This window comes from Ursus arctos, unplaced genomic scaffold (genome assembly GCF_023065955.2).
Source record: "Ursus arctos isolate Adak ecotype North America unplaced genomic scaffold, UrsArc2.0 scaffold_1, whole genome shotgun sequence".
Taxonomy (NCBI): Eukaryota; Metazoa; Chordata; class Mammalia; order Carnivora; family Ursidae; genus Ursus; species Ursus arctos.
Window position 1 is genome coordinate 33,231,205 of NW_026622763.1, and position 19,152 is coordinate 33,250,356.

The 19,152-nt window shown below is 39.0% G+C and overlaps 1 protein-coding gene and 1 long non-coding RNA gene across 2 annotated transcripts in view; one reads left to right on the forward strand and one right to left on the reverse strand.

Moving 5' to 3' along the window:
* Positions 1–811, reverse strand: part of RND3 (Rho family GTPase 3) — a 19,616-nt gene extending 18,805 nt beyond the window's left edge. The window contains exon 1 of the mRNA XM_026492815.4: positions 341–811. Within this exon, the coding sequence (XP_026348600.1) occupies positions 341–490 (150 nt within the window). The 5' untranslated portion in view covers positions 491–811. The remainder of the gene's footprint in view (positions 1–340) is intronic.
* Positions 1–17,306, forward strand: part of LOC130544681 (uncharacterized) — a 27,098-nt gene extending 9,792 nt beyond the window's left edge. Inside the window, exons 2-3 of the long non-coding RNA XR_008961148.1 lie at positions 16,798–16,936; positions 17,141–17,306. This is a non-coding gene — a long non-coding RNA (uncharacterized LOC130544681). The remainder of the gene's footprint in view (positions 1–16,797; positions 16,937–17,140) is intronic.
* Positions 17,307–19,152: the final 1,846 nt, after the last annotated feature.

A 19,152-nucleotide genomic window follows, 5' to 3' on the forward strand; every position in this document is an offset into this window, starting at 1 on the left:
ACCAGACCCGCGGACCCTTTCCGAAACCCCGGACTCACCCACCACCCGCACCACCCAGCTCTGCAAGACGCGAGGATCCAAACCCCCCAACCCGGGGTTCCGCACACATGACCGAACAAGTTTCACAGACTAACAGTAGAATGTGCAGACTCGTCCCCTAAACGCTTCCAGCTCACTTTCCCTTTCAGGGCAGTCTCACCAGGCGGAAAGTAGTAAGAAAGACTGCTTAGAAAAAGAAAATCAGGTGAAGGGGGAAAAGCGAGGAGAAGCCCAACCCGAGACGGGGGATTCCCGCGGGCCGACCCCCTCCCTCGTCCAAGCCCCTGCCCGCCACACTCACCTCGGGGAAGCAGTCTTTAGCGAAGACATGTAGCAGCGCAGTTTTCCCACACTGACTGTCTCCCACTACTACTATCTTGCATTTCACGTTCTGATTAGGATCCATGATAGATTTACTAGATAATTTCTGGCTGGCTCTTCTCTCCTTCATTGATCTTGCCTTATTTTCTCTTGGAACAGGAATTTTCTCTTAAGAGGAAAAAAATATATATTTCTCTCTATAAAAAGCAGATATAAAAATACAACGCAAAACTGGTGGGAACTCCTGAAGCGCAGCGCAGACGAGGGGCTAGAGGAGCAGGCTCGTTACTCCCCTCCAACTGAAGTTTTCTGCCTGACTCCACACCGCGCTTCCCAAGTCCAATTCCGATCCGACTGCTTTGTTTCACGCTCTCTGCGCGGCTTTATAGGCCCGGCCTTCCAATCCTCTTTCTCAATGAGAGAAGGAAACTGATCCGCCTCCTCCCCTTTTATGGAGCCTGGGAGCAAGCGCTGTCTTGTTTCTTGCCGAAAATGTAAACAGTGCGCCCTCTAGGGTGACCATGTGGGATCTATTTCCAGACTAAGTCTGGGACAACTTGAAGACCCCAACTATGCTTTGCTGATGCATGGGACTGTAAGTCCAGGAGGAGGTGGGAAACGGAATGTCTGTGCATATCGATTTTTATTAGGATTCCTTTAAAAACGTTTTAATAAGGGCTGCTGCAGATAAGCCTCATGAACATTTGTGAAAGCAAAAATATTTCTCACCCAAGTTAAGACAGTTAAAAAAACATAGGAAGCAAATCTTGGGTTAGAAAGGGTTAAGTGGTTGTATTTTTTTTTTTTTTTTTTAGAAAGAAATGGTTTCTATCACGTATATAGGCCATGGAACAATAGCTAAGCCAGGCTATTTCAGATGCGGGAACTGGCTTGTCTGGGTCACAGCAACACACTGGCTTCTGAAACCTGTCAGTTTCAGTCACTCAGGAGAAGGCAGAGAGGTTTTGAGGAGTGGGTAGAGGAGGTGGGAGCAGAGAGAAAAGAAAAGCAGAAGATGCTTATAACTGAGTGCAAAAGCCATTGTAAACCCAGCCCTATTGCACTAGGAACCCAAACTCGCAAGGCAGCCATTGGCCCTGTTGCAATGAGGACACTGGGTAGGAGGGTATCTGCTCCTGCCCTGGTTTCCTCTATCTGTAGCCTCCCCTTACCTAGAATCAAAGATGTACCCAGAAAACACAAATATGCTTAGTTGAAAGTGCAGGTACAACTCTCTTCTTCCTCTCCCCCTCATTTTCACACCCATCCCCCTACCCACCCACCCCAAAAGTCTAAAAGAGGAGCAAAAATGGCCATGCATTTGTTCTCTTTGCCCTATCAGAAGTCCTTCTTTCCTCATCTTCATCTCCTGTGCTTCAAATGGAAAGATTTCAACTATTAAACTGTAGTAAGGACATTGACCAAAAATCTTACAGGCACCCCTATGGAGACTTCTAGGCTTGTAAATGAGAAGGTGAGGTGAAAACCCAGAACGTTCAGGGTGCCTGGGTGGCTCAGTCGATTAAGCGTCTGTCTATGGCTTAGGTCATGATCCCGGGGTCCTGGGCTGAAGCCTGGTGTTGGGCTCCCTGTTCAGCAGGGAGTCTGCTTCTCAATCTCCCTCTGTCCCTCCCCCTCCCCCACTTGTGCGCTCGCTCTCTCTCTCTCTCTCTCTCTCGCGCGCGCGCGCTTTCTCTCTCAAATAAATAAACATTTTTAAAAAAAAGAAAACCCAGAACATTCAGTATGGGGAATGAAAAGACACTTAAAGGGGGTTAAAAGCACAGATGTAAGCATTGGATGCTAAGACCATGAAGCCTCATGGATCCAAGGGTGGTCTTGTCTCCCTTTCAGAACTGAGAAAACTGGAGCCCCCCCAAAGGAAGACCCTGCATCAGACCCAGTGTGTGGGTCTGTGTTTCCACACATGCAGGGCTGACCCACAGAGAAAGGCATAGCTGGCCCTAATCAAGTTCTCAAAGTAGCGTTGGCCAAAGTTTTCTCTGCAGAACTTCAGTCCTCCTCACAAAAAGTGTCCTGTGTCCCAATGAATGATGGAGACACTGTGCCCATATCACCCCTTGAAGGTGCACCAAGTACTTTGACATGTTACAGACACAAAAAAAGTTCTAAGGAAAAATAGCCTACTTAACATAGCTTGCCCTGGCTTGCCCTACTTAAGCACAGGAAGCTTTTATCAAATTATTTGTTCTTTCATTTGAGAAGCAATGGGCACAATGGTTGGGGCAGGAGATTACCAAGAAGTATATCTGTGTGACCTTGGATGGGTTCTTCAACCTCTCTGAGCCTCAACTTCATGGAATCTGTAAAATAGGAATCATAACAGTAAGAGTGAGGAAGTGCAAGTGAACTTTGCAGAACAGTTTCTGCACAATTAAGAGTCTCCGCTCTATTTTATATTTTGCGTGTAACTCATATTTACACTTATGAGAATTACTGAACATATCTCGGGGAATACTGGCCTCGTTAGTGGACTTACTCATTGGAACTGGGAGAAGAGATCCACCCTTTTTCCCCCTCAGATTTTTAACTTAAAGAGTTGCCCTTTTCTAGAGATATGATGTGCCCTTCCGCATTACTGAATTGATGTAGTCTATGTGGTTAAGCCACTCTAACTAGCAATAATTATGAATTATTAGTATTTGGCTGACAGTGACTAGGTATGTAATTTGCCATATAAACTGGGCCCTTTCGAGAGCCAAAAAAGGTACTACTAATGATTATGTCAGAACAGCAGTTGTAAACTGGGTCTATCCCAGGCAAAATGAGAGGCATAATCACTTTACCAATGAATAATCTGAAATAGTGGGTGACTATTTTTGGAAATCAGGTGACCTGAATCTCCAGGAATCTGCCAGTTGCTGAGTGAAATTTAATGGCTGTGTAATAGAGTAGAAAACCAACTGCCTGAAGTTCCCAGTCTCTGAGTCTCATTAGAGCAAGAATTCTTTCCTTTTCTTCCTTGGATCTGTAGTGCTCAGTGTCTCATAGATACTCAGTATTTTTAAAAATTCATTTAGTATTTAGTTCAATGGATATTTATTAAGACCTGCAATATGCCAGGCACATTTCTAGGAACTGCAGCTGTAACAGTAAATAAGCCAGCCCTGTTTGCTGCTCTCAAGAGTGCATACTCCAGACCAGAGAGAGACCATAAGGAAGTAAGTACATAAATAAGAATGAATGTGCTAAGCTCCGTGGAGAAAAAATGGGTGTCTTGATAAACTATAGTAGGTGGGGATTAGACCCAGGGGCCTGGCAATGCCTTTCTAAGAAGACTGAGTCTTCAATGCTGAGCAAATGAGAGCAAATCAGCAGAGAAGGCCCCCTGAAAGGCAAGGGAATGGAGAGTGAAAAGGTCCCATGCAGGGAAAGAGTTTGGCAGGTATGAAGAACAGAAGGAGGGCCAGAGGGATTGGGGCCCCCGAAGAGGGGAGAAAATGGGTAGCAAAGCAGAAGGGAGCAGGCAGGAACTAAATAATTGGGCCTTGGAGATGTGATCATAGAATTTGGATTTTATTCTTTTTTTTTAAGATTTTATTTATTTGAGAGAGAGAGAGAGAGCAAGAGAGCGAGCATGGGTGGGGAGAGGTGCAGAGGGGGAGGGAGAGAATCTCAAGCAGACTCCACGCTGAGCTCAGAGCCCATTGTGGGACTTGATCTCACAACCCCAATATCATGACCTGAGCTGAACCTGGACACTTAACTGACTGAGCCACCCAGGCGCCCTGGATTTTATTCTAAGGGTAATATGTAGTCAGACATAGGTGGGCTTAATGATTACATGAATGAATGAATGAATGAATGGTTCCAAGTTTAGGTCTGCACCTGTCACTTCAGTAACTGTAAAACTCTGATGTAACTTCTCATCTTCCATGAGATTTTCAGATCTAAATGATATCTAAAGTCCTAGAAAAGACTAAACTTTTAGACTGCAATGAAAGTTTTTCCCTTAAGAAAAACATTCATTTGAAAGATGTGAAACCCAGTCTAGGGATCATACATTACCTAATGTCCTTCTTTTACTTATTCTTCCTGTTTGTCTTCCTATTACTCTCCTTTCTCTGCTTAAGCCCTAAGTTCAAGAGAGAGAAAAAAACATTTCAGAATGGGTTGGCTAATAAACCATGCGTGTTCAGCATTCAGTTGCCCTGAGAGGCTTGAGCTTAAGAATTCTTTCCTTTGTGGTTAACCCTTTATTAGGGGGAAGCCACCCGTCCCACAGAAACTACATTTCATCTGACAGAAAAAAGGGTTGGTGCCAGGCCTGGAGAGAAGGCTACCAGAGAGAGAATGGCTGTCTCAGAGTAACAACAAAGGATAAACAACAACAGCTCTGTGTTCTTTCTGTAAGCACTGGCCTACAAGTCGGGAAAGTTGGGTTTGGGTCCAGGTTATACTAATGCACCGTCTGACCTTGGGCAAACAGACTGAATTATTTCCCTTAGTTTCATCCTTACAAGAGGGTGATACCATCTGCCTCCTTCATGCTGCAAAATAAGGCTGCTTAGAAAATCACATGCCCTATACTTCCAAACATTCTTCTTTAGAAACGCACTATAGACACCGCCCTTTCCAGGTTCAGTGTATTTCTGGAGCTCTTGGCTCACAGGGGAATACTGTAAGGCAGACTCCTAATTGTTTATTCATGGTTGCTGCCTCTCTTCAGACTCCAGCAGAAGTGTTTGAAGGAGCAAATGCACGGCGAGGAGAAAGCACAGGTCTCTCTCGGGCATCAGCAGCAGAGCAGAGGGATGGCAGAGAAACAGGAACACGTGCAGGCTGCCTTTGTAGACGTCACGTCAGAAAATAGGGCTAGGAGTCACGGGCATTCTCTTGGAGAATTTAATTAAGATGTGGGTATGCAATAGCTTCAAACACATGAGGCTCAATATGAACCATAAGGACAGATGTGCACTCTGCTCTGAAGTCGTCTCTTCTCGAGATAATCACTCAGCTGGCCTAATGTAACATCAACAAAATGGGATTTCTTTTTTTTTTTTTTTTGGAGATGGGGGAATGGAGGAAAGGTTTATAAAATGCAGTAGATTGAACTTGTTACCTGGGGAGAATTTGTTCTCTTGGAAGGCAATCTTTATCTTTATTTCCTCTTAAAATTATAGCTGATTGCCCTGTCAAGGGCATTGCAGCAAGCTGTGTAGTGTTCGGTAAGGGTGCTCCAACTGGGTAGCAGAATTTGGTCTTGTTTTTCCTCCGTAGTGCTGACTGCTGATATGATTTACTGCCGCTGTGTAGACTCAGCTCTCCCCCGTTAGCCAACAGGAAATGACGCAGCTGTGTGAGTGGTGAAGAATAAGTGATTGCCCAATTGATCATCCTTTTCTCTGTTTATAGCAAATTTGACAAAGAAACTGCGTTCTTCAGAGACCAGGACCACATAATTTTGGTTCTGTGTATGATAGGGCACTCATAACCCTTCCCAACTATTCCTTCCAAACTTCAGTGTCCTTGACTCCTGATGGTATTTCTTTATTTTATAGTTCAGTATTTCCTAGGGGAAACAAAAAGATCAACGCGTAAAGGATTAATACAGAATTATAAGACTCATTGATTACTTAATATACCAAATACCCACCTATACTTTATATCAGTTTGTCAGTGCAATAAGAAAAAACATTGAAGGAATTTCCCTAAGAAAAAATTTTAAAAATGAGTGCTTTATAACCTGTTCTCTTTGAAAAGCATATAGTACATTCAAAAGATACACCTTTTTCAGTATTCTAGGAGTAGTGAAAGAAAAGCAAAGATTATTACTGAGCACAGATCAGACAGGCCATCTTTCAGAGACTGCCAGAGCGGCATTGCTAATCTGATGAGATTTACAGAGCCAAGTTACTTATGGTGCTGTGCATGGTCAAGTGGCAGTCAGTATTTTAATCCAAGACTTAAAAGATGGAGTCAGAAATGTCCTGTCAAGTTTCTGGAAAAATCCTTTGTGGAAATTCTTGTCTCTCATGATGAAATGCTAAAAAAAAGGAAATGTTAAAATTTAGTTGAGGTTGCTGTTTGTTTAAAGAGAAGGCAGTAATTGTTAGATCAAACTTAAAAACAAAAACACCCAGTAGCCACTATGTTATTATTCCTGAGCTCAATGTGAGGAAACACAATAATTGGCCAGGTTGAACTGAAAGGATTCATTAGCTTAGACGGAGACAAAGACAGTAGGTTTCAAAGCATTTAACCTTAAATTGCAGATATTACTCTATATGATCAGGCAGAGGGCTACCGCTTTCATAAATAAAACCAACCCACCCACCGACCAAGAAAAGCCCACAGGTGTTCTCTGCGATGCTACACCCAGAATTAGAGGTCACATCGCAATCATTTCGATGGTAAGTCTCTAAAGAGATGTCTAGGTTGGTCTATAGTATTTATTTAAAAGTTGAGTAACTTAGATGAGTTATTCTAGAACTTGAATGGTCCATGATGCATGAACAAGGCTTATAATGGATCACTGGTGAGTCCAGACCTAGACTCTGAGAATTGCTGCTCTAAACCAGAGTTTAGTGGGGCAATATTTCCCTTCTGACACTGCCAGTTTGACGGCAGCAGAGCGGATGCAGTACTTCAGATCATATTCTCTGCCTGAGGGGTAGTACGTACCAAAGCGTTTTTGGCTTACCTGTTAAAGACTATAGAATATATGACAATATCGATTCTTTCTTCCTTTATGTTGCAGAAATGGGAGCAAAATTATTTTCTTTGCTTTCAGTGAATTATTCAAAATAGTTTATGTTCTTACCCTAAAAGATCTTTCCAGCTAAATTTTCTTTATATCTGGCTCTAAATTAAAACCCCAAATCTTATTCTTTGCTTTGAAGGACACCTCTTTAAAGGAAGAGGGCATTCTGGAAAATAAACCCCAAATGCTCAAAATAATACTCAAGAATAGCTAAGATAATGCAGGTCCGGATAAGATCTTGCAACCCCTAATTTTTGAAAGCATATATGAGGGAAAGAAAATTACTCTTTTATCCCTGGCCAGCAAGAATCTTGTCTTCTATAAACATCTTCTAGTCTTGTGGGTCCTCTGGTCCCTCCTCCTCTCCAACCTCCAAGGAACCCTCTCTGAAAGGCACTGCTTTTCATAATGCTGGCTCTTGTTGAGTGTTGTTGAATGTGATTATGAACTAACTGTTAGCGCCTTCAAACAGGCCACCTAAGTAGAGGTTAAATGACTCACCACAATCTGATCCTGGCCCTTATCCAAGACGTTTCTGTAGGTCACATCACTGTCACCAAACCACGACAGACTGGCCATAGGTTAAACCAATGTGTAAGCATTATGATGCAATGTCTGGTAACTAACAAGATGTGTAAGTCGTATGCAAAAACAAAAGACAAAAACAAAAAACACAAAAAACAACCTATCTTGTGCTTTAAAAGCAGAGAGGAGGTCCTAATACATCAATTATACAATTCATCTTAATTTTAACTCCGAACAAAAAGCTACCATCAGCACATTGTATGTAGCCATTGATCTTAATAAATATTTACTGAGGATTTCTGCCAGTACACATCGTTCTGGCTTATAGCCTCCATGGTGCCTCTGAAAATGCCTCCTGGTGCTCTCACATTGTCACGGCAATGCTGTGGAGTCAGTCAGATGGCTGCTTTTAGGAGTCCCCCGTGTCATCCAGTCCACACAGAGGAGTCTAGCTTCGTGTTAGACAAGGCCACTAAAGGCTCCTAACATGTTAGCACCAGGGCATTTATGGCAGTCATGTGCAATTAAAACAGACATTGGAAACCAAATTTTATAGTACATCAGAAATCTTGGCATGGTGTGAAAGAAAAAAAATAAGGTGAATATGAATGTATTTATTTTTATTAAAAAGCAGGAATTAGAAAGAAAGGCTAATATTAGCATGCTAAAGAGAGGCTTATTTATTATAATGTATAACGGAAGTCATTCAACTTTGATTCATTTTCCCAAAAAGTTAACTAGCTGTTGCCCAATTAATACATCTTAGAAATTTTCCCCAAATGGTGCTTTCCACATATATAAATTCATAGTTTTATTTCTCCCCGGAGTTCTCTGTTTGCATTTTCAGCAGCCTTGTTGAGTGCTACCTGGCCTATGCTTCTCAGTCAGAGGGGCTGGAAAGTCAGGTCAAAGGAGTTGGAGAAAAGAGAATCAGGAGCCTCTGCAGTTCCCTGGACCCCACTTACTAGGGCATTCCACGGACTGTGAGACTTCCTAAGGCCTCCCAAACGGACTGATGCCTGTAGAACTTACCACATGGCCCTCACACAGTCTCAGGTGGATGAATGGAAGACTCTAGGAGCCACAATTCTAATTGTGCAAATGTCTTTCGGTACTAGTCCAAAATGTCTGGATGCAAGTGTAACAGGAGAAGTCCTTCACAAAGGAGGGGCAAATTGGATAATTCCAGACCCCCAATATCCACTGTTCCCCCCCCCTCCCCGCACAAGTCCCCAAGGGCTTTCACTATGAGGAAAATCACCTTGTATTAAAATGTAAACAGCACGTTAGACTGCACATCCTATCTCCAAAGGAAATCTGGGCTGCAAGCATGGTCTCTAGGTTTTCTAAAATTTCACAGGAGGAAAAACAATGAAGTTACAGTTTGGAGTGCAACATTTTGCTTACATCTTGAAAATATAAATGATCCTTACGTCGTTTTAAAAAGCCCAATAGGGGCGCCTGGGTGGCTCAGTCATTAAGCATCTGCCTTCAGCTCAGGGCGTGATCCTGGCGTTACGGGATCGAGCCCCACATCAGGCTCCTCTGCTATGAGCCTGCTTCTTCCTCTCCCACTCCCCTGCTGTGTTCCCTCTCTCGCTGGCTGTCTCTCTGTCACATAAATAAATAAAATCTTTAAAAAAAAAAAAAGCCCAATAAAATTACCGTTTAAAATAAATGCAAACGAACGGTTGTGTTCACCTTACAGAACAGAGGCAGGTTCAATTCAACGATGCCTTGCACCCCCCTATCTGATCTTAAAACCTCTACGGAAAAGCTGCCGCAAGAAACTGAAATGTGGGTCCTTGCAATGAAACCCTTTCTCAGTCATGAGCCAGCCCAAGAGGCTTATGGGCTCAGGCAAATACCATTAGTTACTCACTCTTTCCTCTCTGACCTAAATCTGGTTCGAGTCTCTCTCTAAAGAAGCCTTAAACGGATTGGGGGAAACTCAAAAGGCAATGTTTCTACTGAGGAGTGTATGCACTGGTGGTCCACTCGCTTTTACTTTGAAAATCATGGGTAATTTTAGGTGTGAGAGGCATCCGTCTATAATGGCTTCACATGGTGTTGGGAGTAGGGTTATTTTGCCGACCACTAACTGGTTGTGTGATCTTGAACAAATACTTAACCTGGGTGTCAAGTTCTCTACCTGTAAAATGAGAAGGCTGACCCACATGACCTCTGAGATTTTGTACAGCTCTAATATGCCATGGTTTATGACTTGCATTGTTTTTTTATTTTTATTTATTTATTTATTTAAAGATTTTATTTATTCATCTGAGAGAGAGAGAGACAGAGATCGAGCACAAGTGGGGTGAGGGGCAGAGAGAGAAGCAGACTCCCTGCTGAGCAGGGATCCCGATGTGGGACTCCATCCTGGGACTCCGGGGTAAATACCCGAGCAAAAGGCAGACGCTTAAGCAACTGAGCCACCCAGGCGCCCCTGGATTGGCTTTTTAGATCAATAGGGAGAACCACATCCTCCACTGCCTACTTTCCATCAGCCTACAGCATCTGGCTCCCAAAAGGAGGCCTTTGGGCGCTTAAATCACTTTTCTAGGACTTGGGTCCTCCACAGGCACTTTTATATTTCAACTCACGAATCCAACTACATGATATGTTGAGGTCATTGGCCTATAAGGCGTTTAACTTCTGTTTTGCCTAAATAGTATATTTTGTAAGGCATTAAGAAAAATCCATTCAAATCCAATTCAGAAGAGCAGATTGCCACATGGTCAAATGAATTGGTCTCTCCATACGCACACATGCAAACATAACTATAGATTGTGTCATATCATACATGCCCATGATGACATGTATCATACAGATTTGGGGATTTGGGGAAGTTTTTCTTTATTTTATTGAAGTATAATTACATACAGTAAGTATAGACTTTGAGTGTACAGATGAATGGATCTTGACAAATGTATACGCTCATGTTATCAGTGTCCCAAGAAAGATATAAAACACTGCCTTTGAAATTTTCCTTAGCTCTCTTCCCAGTTTCTCTACTGAAAACAGCAACTATGGTTTTGATTTTATCCCCATAGATTAGTTTTGCCTATTCCTGGCTGCTGTACGGTGCTTAATATAATGCTGTTTAGATTGATCCATGTGATTGCATGTATTTGCTATTTGTTCCTTTTTCTTGCTGCATAGTATTCCATTGTGAATATACCACAGTTTATCTATGCTTCTGTTAATAGACAAATTGGCTTGATTGCAATTTTTCCTCTAAGGAATAAAGTTACAGTGAGCATTCCTATACATGGCTTCTTGGGGACATACATTTTCTTTGGCAGGGGAGGGGTGTGTGTATATAAATACCTAAGAGGCAATTGCTGGATCAAAGGTGAAGTAGATATTCAACTTAATGAGAAATTGCCAAACAGCTTCCCAGTGCTGATGTAGTGTTTTACTATCCCATCAGCCATGTGTGAGTAATTCCACTGCCCTACATTTTTCCTGACATTTGGTATTTTTACTTTTAGCCATCCTAATGGATGTATACTGATATCTTTTTGTGGTTTTAATTTGCATTTCCCTAATGTATTTCCCATGTTTTCATATGTCTGCTGGGAATTTATATATTCTCTTCTATGAAGTATCTGTGCAAAACTTTTGCCCATTTTTATTGAATATTATCTTTTTACTGTTGATTTATAGTTTAAAAAAAATATTCTCCTATGTAAGTTATTTGTCAGGTGTATGCACTGAGAAAATTTTATCCCAGCCTGTGGTTTACTTTTTCATTTCTGTAACAGTATCTTTTGGATTTTGTAAGTTTTGTTTATCAATTTTATTCCCTTTTTGTCTTCTGTTTATAAATATTTTCCTACCCCAACTTCACAAAGATACTCTCCAGCTGTTTTCTGGAGTTTTTAGCTTCTGCCTTAGGTCTGTAATCCTTTTCCAGTTAATTTTTGTGTATAGTTTAAAAAATATATGAATATGCAGTTTATCTAGCACCTTCCATTGGGGAAAATTATTTTACTATTAAATTTCATTGACATCTTTGTAAAAAACATTTTAACCATAAATGTATAATCTGTTTCTGTACTCTCTGTGTCGGTCCATGAGTCTGTTATCCATCCTTACACAAAAACCACATTTTTTCTATTATAACTTTATATGAACTCTTGATCACATAGTGAAAATTCTCCAATTTTATTCTTCTTTTGGAACGTTGTTTTAGTTATCGAAGGCCCTTTGCATTTTCCATATCAATTTTAGTTTCAGCTTGTCAAAAAAAAAAAAAAGTCTTGCTGGATATGTGATTGGAATTGCGTTGAATCTATAGATTAATATGGGGAGAATTGGGATCTTAGCAATATTCAGTCTTCTGACACAGGAATCTGGCTCACCTCTCCATTTTTTTGGTGTTTAAGTTTCTCAGCAGTATTTTGTATTTTTCAAAGTACACGTCTTGCACATATTATGTTAAATGTATTCCTAAGTATGTCATGTATTTTTGCCATCATTTTGAAATGTTTATTTCTATTTATTGCTGGTATATAGAAATAGAATTGATTTTTTTGTATACTGATCTTAAATCTTATGATCTTGTTGAAATCTCACAATCATTTATTACGCTTAATAGGCTTTTGGTTTTGGTTTTGAGGATTGTTTTTGTTTTTTGCTAAATTCCTTACGATTCTCTTCATACAAAATCCTGTTGTCTGAAATAAAGACAGTTTAAATTTTTCTTAGAATCAATACAATGTTGGGTAGGATTGGTGAAAGTAAACATCCTTAGCGTGATGTTTGCCTTGGTGGAAAGTGTTCAATATTTCTCTATTAAGTGTGATATTAACTACAGGTTTTTTGTAAATGTCCCTTATCATATTAAGGAAGTTTCCTTCTGTTTCTGGTTTGCTGAGAGTTTGTTGGGTTTTGTCAAATGCTTTTTCTACACCTATTAAAATTATTGAGTGAGTTTCTCATTTATTTTAATACTGATTTCAATTGATAGATGTTTAAATGTTAAGCCAATATTGCATTCTTTGGATGAACGCTATTTGCTTATAATGTATTATCTTTTAAATATATTGTTGAATTGTGTTAAGGTTTTGTGTGGGTATGTGTGTTCATGAGGAATATTGGTCTGTAATTTCTTTTCTTATAGTGTCATTTTCAAATTTCAGTTATAAGATTATTCTGGCCTCATAAAACACATTGGGATGTATCCCTTCCCCCTTATTTTCCAAAAAGTTTTGTGTAAGATTTTTTTTTTTTCCTTCTAAATGTTTTATAGAATTTACCCTGAGCCAGGTGTCTGAGCCAGGAATTTTCTTTGAGGAAATTTTTAATTACAAATTCAATTTCTTTAACATAGATACTTTCCTTCAGGTTGTATATCTTCTTGTAACCATTTTGGAAATAATATTCTCAAAGAATTTTTCCACTTCATCTATGCTGTCAAAATTGGTGGCATAGAGTTGTTCATAGCATTTTCTTATTTTCTTTCTAAGGATCTGTGGATAGTACCTCTTTCATTCTTGATTTTGGCATTTTTAAAAATTTTTTGATTAGTTTTGATAGAGGTTTATCCATACTATTAATATTTTAGAAAAACCATCTTTTGGTTCTTCCAAATGTGTTAATTTTCATATTTTTTAAGATTACTTAATTGATGTCTGTTCTTACATTTATTATTTCCTTTCTTTCACTTACTTAGGGCTTAATTTCCTTTTCTTTTACTATGTATATATATATATATATATTTTTTTTTTTTTTTTGAGAGAGAGACAGAGTGCAAGTGGGGGGTTGGAGAGGCAGAGGGAGAGAGAGAATCCCAAGCAGATTCCCCGTTGAGGACTGAGCCCCCCGTGGGGCTCAATCTCACAACCCTGAAATCATGACCTGAGCCAAAATCAAGAGTCAGACACCTAACCAACTGAGCCACCCAGGTGCCCCTTTTTCTATAATTTTAAAGTGCAATTAATTTTAGACTTTTATTGTTTTTCTAATATAAGCATTTAAAGCTATAAATTTCCTTTTAAACACTCTCTTAAGCGCATCTTATAAATTTCAATATTTGTGCTTTTTATTGTTCTATTTAAAATACTTTGTAACTTCTCTTGTGATTTCTTCTTTGACCAGTGAGTCATTTAGAAACATGTTGTTTAATATCCAAATATTTGGAGGAATTTATTGATCTTTTTTGTGATTGATTTCTAATATAATCCTATTGGGGGTCAGATAAAATACTCTGTGCTTTCAGTCCTTTAAAATTTATTGAGGGTTTTTAATAGACTAGCATATTGGTTTTTTGTTTAACATTCCATGTGTGCTTGAAGAGAATGTGTTTTCTGCAGCTGTCAGATGTAGTTCTATAAAAGTCTATTAGGTCACTGGTTGAGAGTGCTGTTCAAATCTTATTTTTCTGTCGAGTTTTAAAAATCTATTTGTTCTGTCAATTTCTGAGAGTTGCCTGTTAAAGTTTCTAGTGATGATTGGGAATTTATCTATTTCCCCATTTAGCTTTGTCAGTTTTTGTTTTATGGACTTTAAAGCTCTGTATTAGGTGTCTTATGTTCAGAATTGTCATGTTGGTTGCTACATTCAATATTTTATCATTATAAAATATCCCTCTTTATCTTAGCCAATACATCTTGTTTGAAGCCTACTTTGTCTGATAGAAATGCAATTACACTAGCTTTCTTATGATTTGTGTTTGGATAATGTATCTTTTTTCTATCTTTTTACTTTTAAACTTATTGTGACTGTATTTTAAGTGTGTATTCATATTGGCAACACACATGTCAGTCTTATATTATTATTCATTCTGAAATCTGTTTTTAATTGGAAATTTTAATCCAGTCACATTTAATATAGTAATTAACATAGTTCAGTTGGCTATAATATTTCTGTTGTTTTTTCTTTTTCCTTCCATGCTAAGTTTCCTTTTGTCATATATTATCTAAATAGGTTCCTAAGTGTCATCCTCTCGGCTTAAAGCTGCTTCTCTATCTCTCAGGAAAAGTAGATCAATACAGCATATATGTACTAAATATAATCAAATAAATAGGTAAATGGAAAATAAGTCTATTGGGAACATAGTCTAGGGTGGATCACACAACTCGGGGTCATTTTGCAGAGAGGACTTATCAGAGAATCAGTGTCAACATTGGTGGTGCTACTCTGGGCCAACACCAGCCCTGATACTGCCAAATATTTTCCTTGGTGATTTGTGAGAATAATAATTAAGGAAGTAAATGATTACTGCCAGGTGAAAAGGTTGGTTAGTCCACGGTTGCCCAGATCATAAAAATAAAATAATATGTTGGAGAAATAATTGGTACCAAACAAAATGAATGTTAATTAGATATGTCTTTAGCTGATACACTTAAAAACAAAGCTAAGAAAAATGTAACTAGTAAGGATGAGAAATATTAGCAGGAAAAAAAGTCTTGAGGTCAACATGGATAATAAAATGATTCTTTCACCACTTACATCCAATAATTTAAAAATATTATGAGACCAGGATTCAGAAGTAGTAATACAGTATGTCACAGTGATGACCTAACTTCTATACTTAGCATTCGCGTGCTGTGTCCAGTTGTAGCTTCCCTAATTAAGGTGGAAGAACTAGATAGATTTCAGGGAAGCATCAGAAATTTGGTTTTAGAGATAGATGAAGAGTTAGAGATAATGGTATCCAAACTCCACATTTCACCGATGACAAAGCTTAGAAGGTTGAAGTGTTTTATCCAAAGGCATACAGTGGATTTGTGGTAGAACACAGACTAGAGCCTTAACTGTTAATTCCTTATCTGTTGTTCCTTCCAATTCTCAGAGTGAACCAGGGATTTTGAAATGAGAGGAGATGAGGAAAGATGCAGGAAAGTGATATTATTCATTGTAGAGAAGAAAATGTTTAGATTATATACAGTACCTATCACCAATCCTATGAAAATTTCTTATTTAATGGTTGATGACTAGACACTCTTCATCTCCTCTAACAAGGAACTTCATTTTTTACTGAGGACTAAATGGAAGGAAATGCACAATAAAGTGCAACAGGAGGGATTTAGGAAACACATAAGGGGTCTATTTCATGCAGCAAGAATCATTACTTATTAGCGTGGTAACTTACAATATCTGTTAACGGGCCAACACCATTCCCAGAGTGAGCTGACTCCCTGTTGAGCCTTTATTTTATGATTTCAGCTTTCATCGTTTACTATGAACCATAGGGTTGTGGTGTTAGGTGAGACAATTTGCCTAACCACTCTCTTGGCTGGCCAAGATCTAGTGGAGAATATGACACTCCTTGTCAGCAGCAAATGGAATTCTTCTTGATAAATGCTATAGCAAAATTTTAAATTGCCAAGGTGTGAATTGTTCAAAATAATAATTTATTACCAGTTTATTGAGGAAATTTTTAAAAACCTAGATACTACAAACTACATGAAAAATTACAATTAGAAGTCATTACCTGTGGTGGATTTTGCTTCTAATACAAAGAGTTTTTAAATGGAAAGCAAGTACAATTAACATTAAAATCTGTATTACATAAGTTCAGACATAGAAATTTGGAGCAACCTTAATGATCTTAGAAATTCAGAGATTGCTTTTTGTTGTTATTCATCTTCTTCCCCAAAGATCCTGTGCTACAAATAAAACAATTTCCCCCCTTTTTTCCTTTCTTTTCTCTTTATTGTATTTATATGAGATGACGGATGTTAGATGAACCTTTTGCAGTTATCATTTCACAGTATGTGTAAGTGAAACCATCACACTGTATGTCTTAAACTTATACAGTAATGTATGTCAATTATTTCTCAATAAAACTGGGGAAAAAACCAATATAGCATCCTTGGTAGTTGAAAGTGAACTGAAATTCTTTCTTAGGCAAGTACTTTCAGTCAAGAAAAATAACTGTGTTTTAGTTTATTTCAAGGTTGATTCTTTTCCATTATGGAAGAGTGTTTACAAATGATTTTGACAAAGATCACACAACCAAATCATTATTTTTCTTTCAAGAGTGTACCTCTATAAGAGATAACAAAATAAGAACCAGCCAAGGAAAGTAAATAAGTTTGTTGACTTCTCCTGAATATATGTGAGGACCATTTGACTTGTCCACATCCCAGATAATTTATAAAGGAAGGAGAACAGTGGCACTATAACACGCAGCTGTTTGAAATGGCTTTGGTGTTAAAAAGTATCTTGTATTTCAGGTTGTTTTCCATCGAGTAACATGCACCCGTTATACGATGTTATAAAGCATTTTGTTATGCCGTGAAATCGGTGGCACACATTTGGTATGCACAGTCATATTCTTCGTGTAGAGAGAGAAGAGTTCTGCGTGATGGATGGGTAAGAGCATGGACCACGAAGTCGAGAGACTTGGTTCAGATTTCGACTCTTTATTTCCTGTGAATGAGCACTGTGGGCAAGTCACTTAACCTTTAGCTTCTCTGTGCTTGTGGGTGATGACGCAATTACATTCTTTTGTTTCTAGTAATCATCTCTGACTTCTGTAATGTTTTCTGTTTGTCTCTATGCTGACTCGCATGAAAGAAGGAGAACAACCTCCTCAAATCCAGGAAGGCTGGTCCCGACAATGTCATGGCTGTACAGGCTCCCGCACGGTATTCTCTAGCCTGGAGAGAGCAGCTCTACCTCTCCTGATCTTGGGCAAAATGAATCTTAAGGGATCCTCTTGAGTGTTTGTGAATAGACAGACTTCGCCATTGTTTAGTTTAAAATTACGCCAGTTTAAAATTACGCCATTTGGGAACAAACTGAGGGCTTCAGAGGGGAGGGGGTGGGGGAATGGGATAGGCTGGTGATGGGTAGTAAGGAGGGCACGTATTGCATGGTGCACTGGGTGTTACACGCAACTAATGAATCATCGAACTTTACATCGGAAACCAGGGATGTACTGTATGGTGACTAACATAATATAATAAAAAATAAAATAAAATAAACGTACGCATTTGGTTTACATTCCAGGAATATTACTTCCACAAAGTTTTATGGTAATTAGAGCTATACCAGGGTTAGAACTTCCTTCTCACGGCTCAATAAAGTGATTTTTTTAGAGTTACATCTCAAGATTTCCAAACAGCCAAGCATTCTAGACAGAACAACATGACAGCTATTCTGAAGACCCCCCTGCAACTTTATGGCATATTTCATTCATTTCTTTGCACTTTTAATAAATATGGAAAATGTCTTCGCTTGGGCTGCCATAACAACATACCACAGACTATATGACTTAAACAGCAGAAATTTATTTTCTTGTAGCTCTGGAGACTGGAAAGTCTAAGGTCAAGGTCTGACAAGGTTCTGTTTCTGATGAAGCCTCCCTTCCTTGTTTGTAGGTGGCCATTTTCTTGCTGCGTCCTCACGTGGCCTTTCCTCTGTACAGAGGAACAGAGACGGAGAGAGAGAGAGAAAGAGTTCTCTTTCTCTGCTTCTAAGGCTATCAGTCCCACGGATTAGGGCTCCACCCTTAGACGTCATTTAATGTCATTACCTCCTTAAGATCCTATCTCCAAATACAGTCACATTGGGGGTTGGGGCTTTGACATATTACTTTGGGGGGCATAACTTAGTCTATAACCAACAATAAATATGGAGATTTATTGGCATTGTCTCAATTTCTTAATGCATTTTCCTAAAGAAAGGCAATTATTTAAATGTATGATTAAATGTGATTTGATTTTTTTTAAATTTTACTAGATTTTTTAAAGGCAAAATACTTCTGTATCTTTGCTTGACTTTGCTAGAGTCTTATAAAGTATATTTAGATATGCTATAAATCCAAAAATGACCTTTGTTACATCACCAGCTGTTGGGTTCAAAAGATCACCATAGCTTTGTAAAATGCCTTCAGAGAAACTATGTGAAGAGCAAGAAACATGAACACCATCTTGTAAGGCCAGAGAAATTGAGTTCAGTGCCTCCTGAAAACTGTAAAGCTCGTAAACCTGAGGTCCAAGGAAAATCACAGACAAATAAGTAGCGGAGGCACTTCTGCAAACTTGATCAGCTTTCAGACTCTCACTGAACTTTGCCTTCCTCATTAATTCATCCACGGTCCTTCTTTCTCCTACCCACGTTCTTCTAAGGTCGAGAATTAAATGTAAAACTCTTCCATGGAATGCACACAAGGCGTAACCCAAGCCTCTAGCAGAAGAAATTCTTGTGCTGTGAAGTGGTGGCACAACTTTGACCTTATAAATTGATCCAATAAATCTGAATTTCTAAGTGAGTAGAGATTCTTAAGCATTCAATAGGTCACACGATGACCTTATTTAGAATAAATAATGTAATCATATACAGCCCTGAAGAGAAAGACATCAACTCTGGTCTGAAGCAAGTTATTTAATACTTAAAATTGCTGGCACGTTTAACACTCATCAGATGGACCAGAATACTGATAAAGTATTATATGGGTTATTCTATAAAATACATTTCTCGCAGTTATCTAATCAACAATTGTTTGTTGAGTATCTACTAGGAAACAGTATCAAATAGAAAAATGGCATAATTGCTCTGCTTTCCAAATTGAGACAACCTTCCAA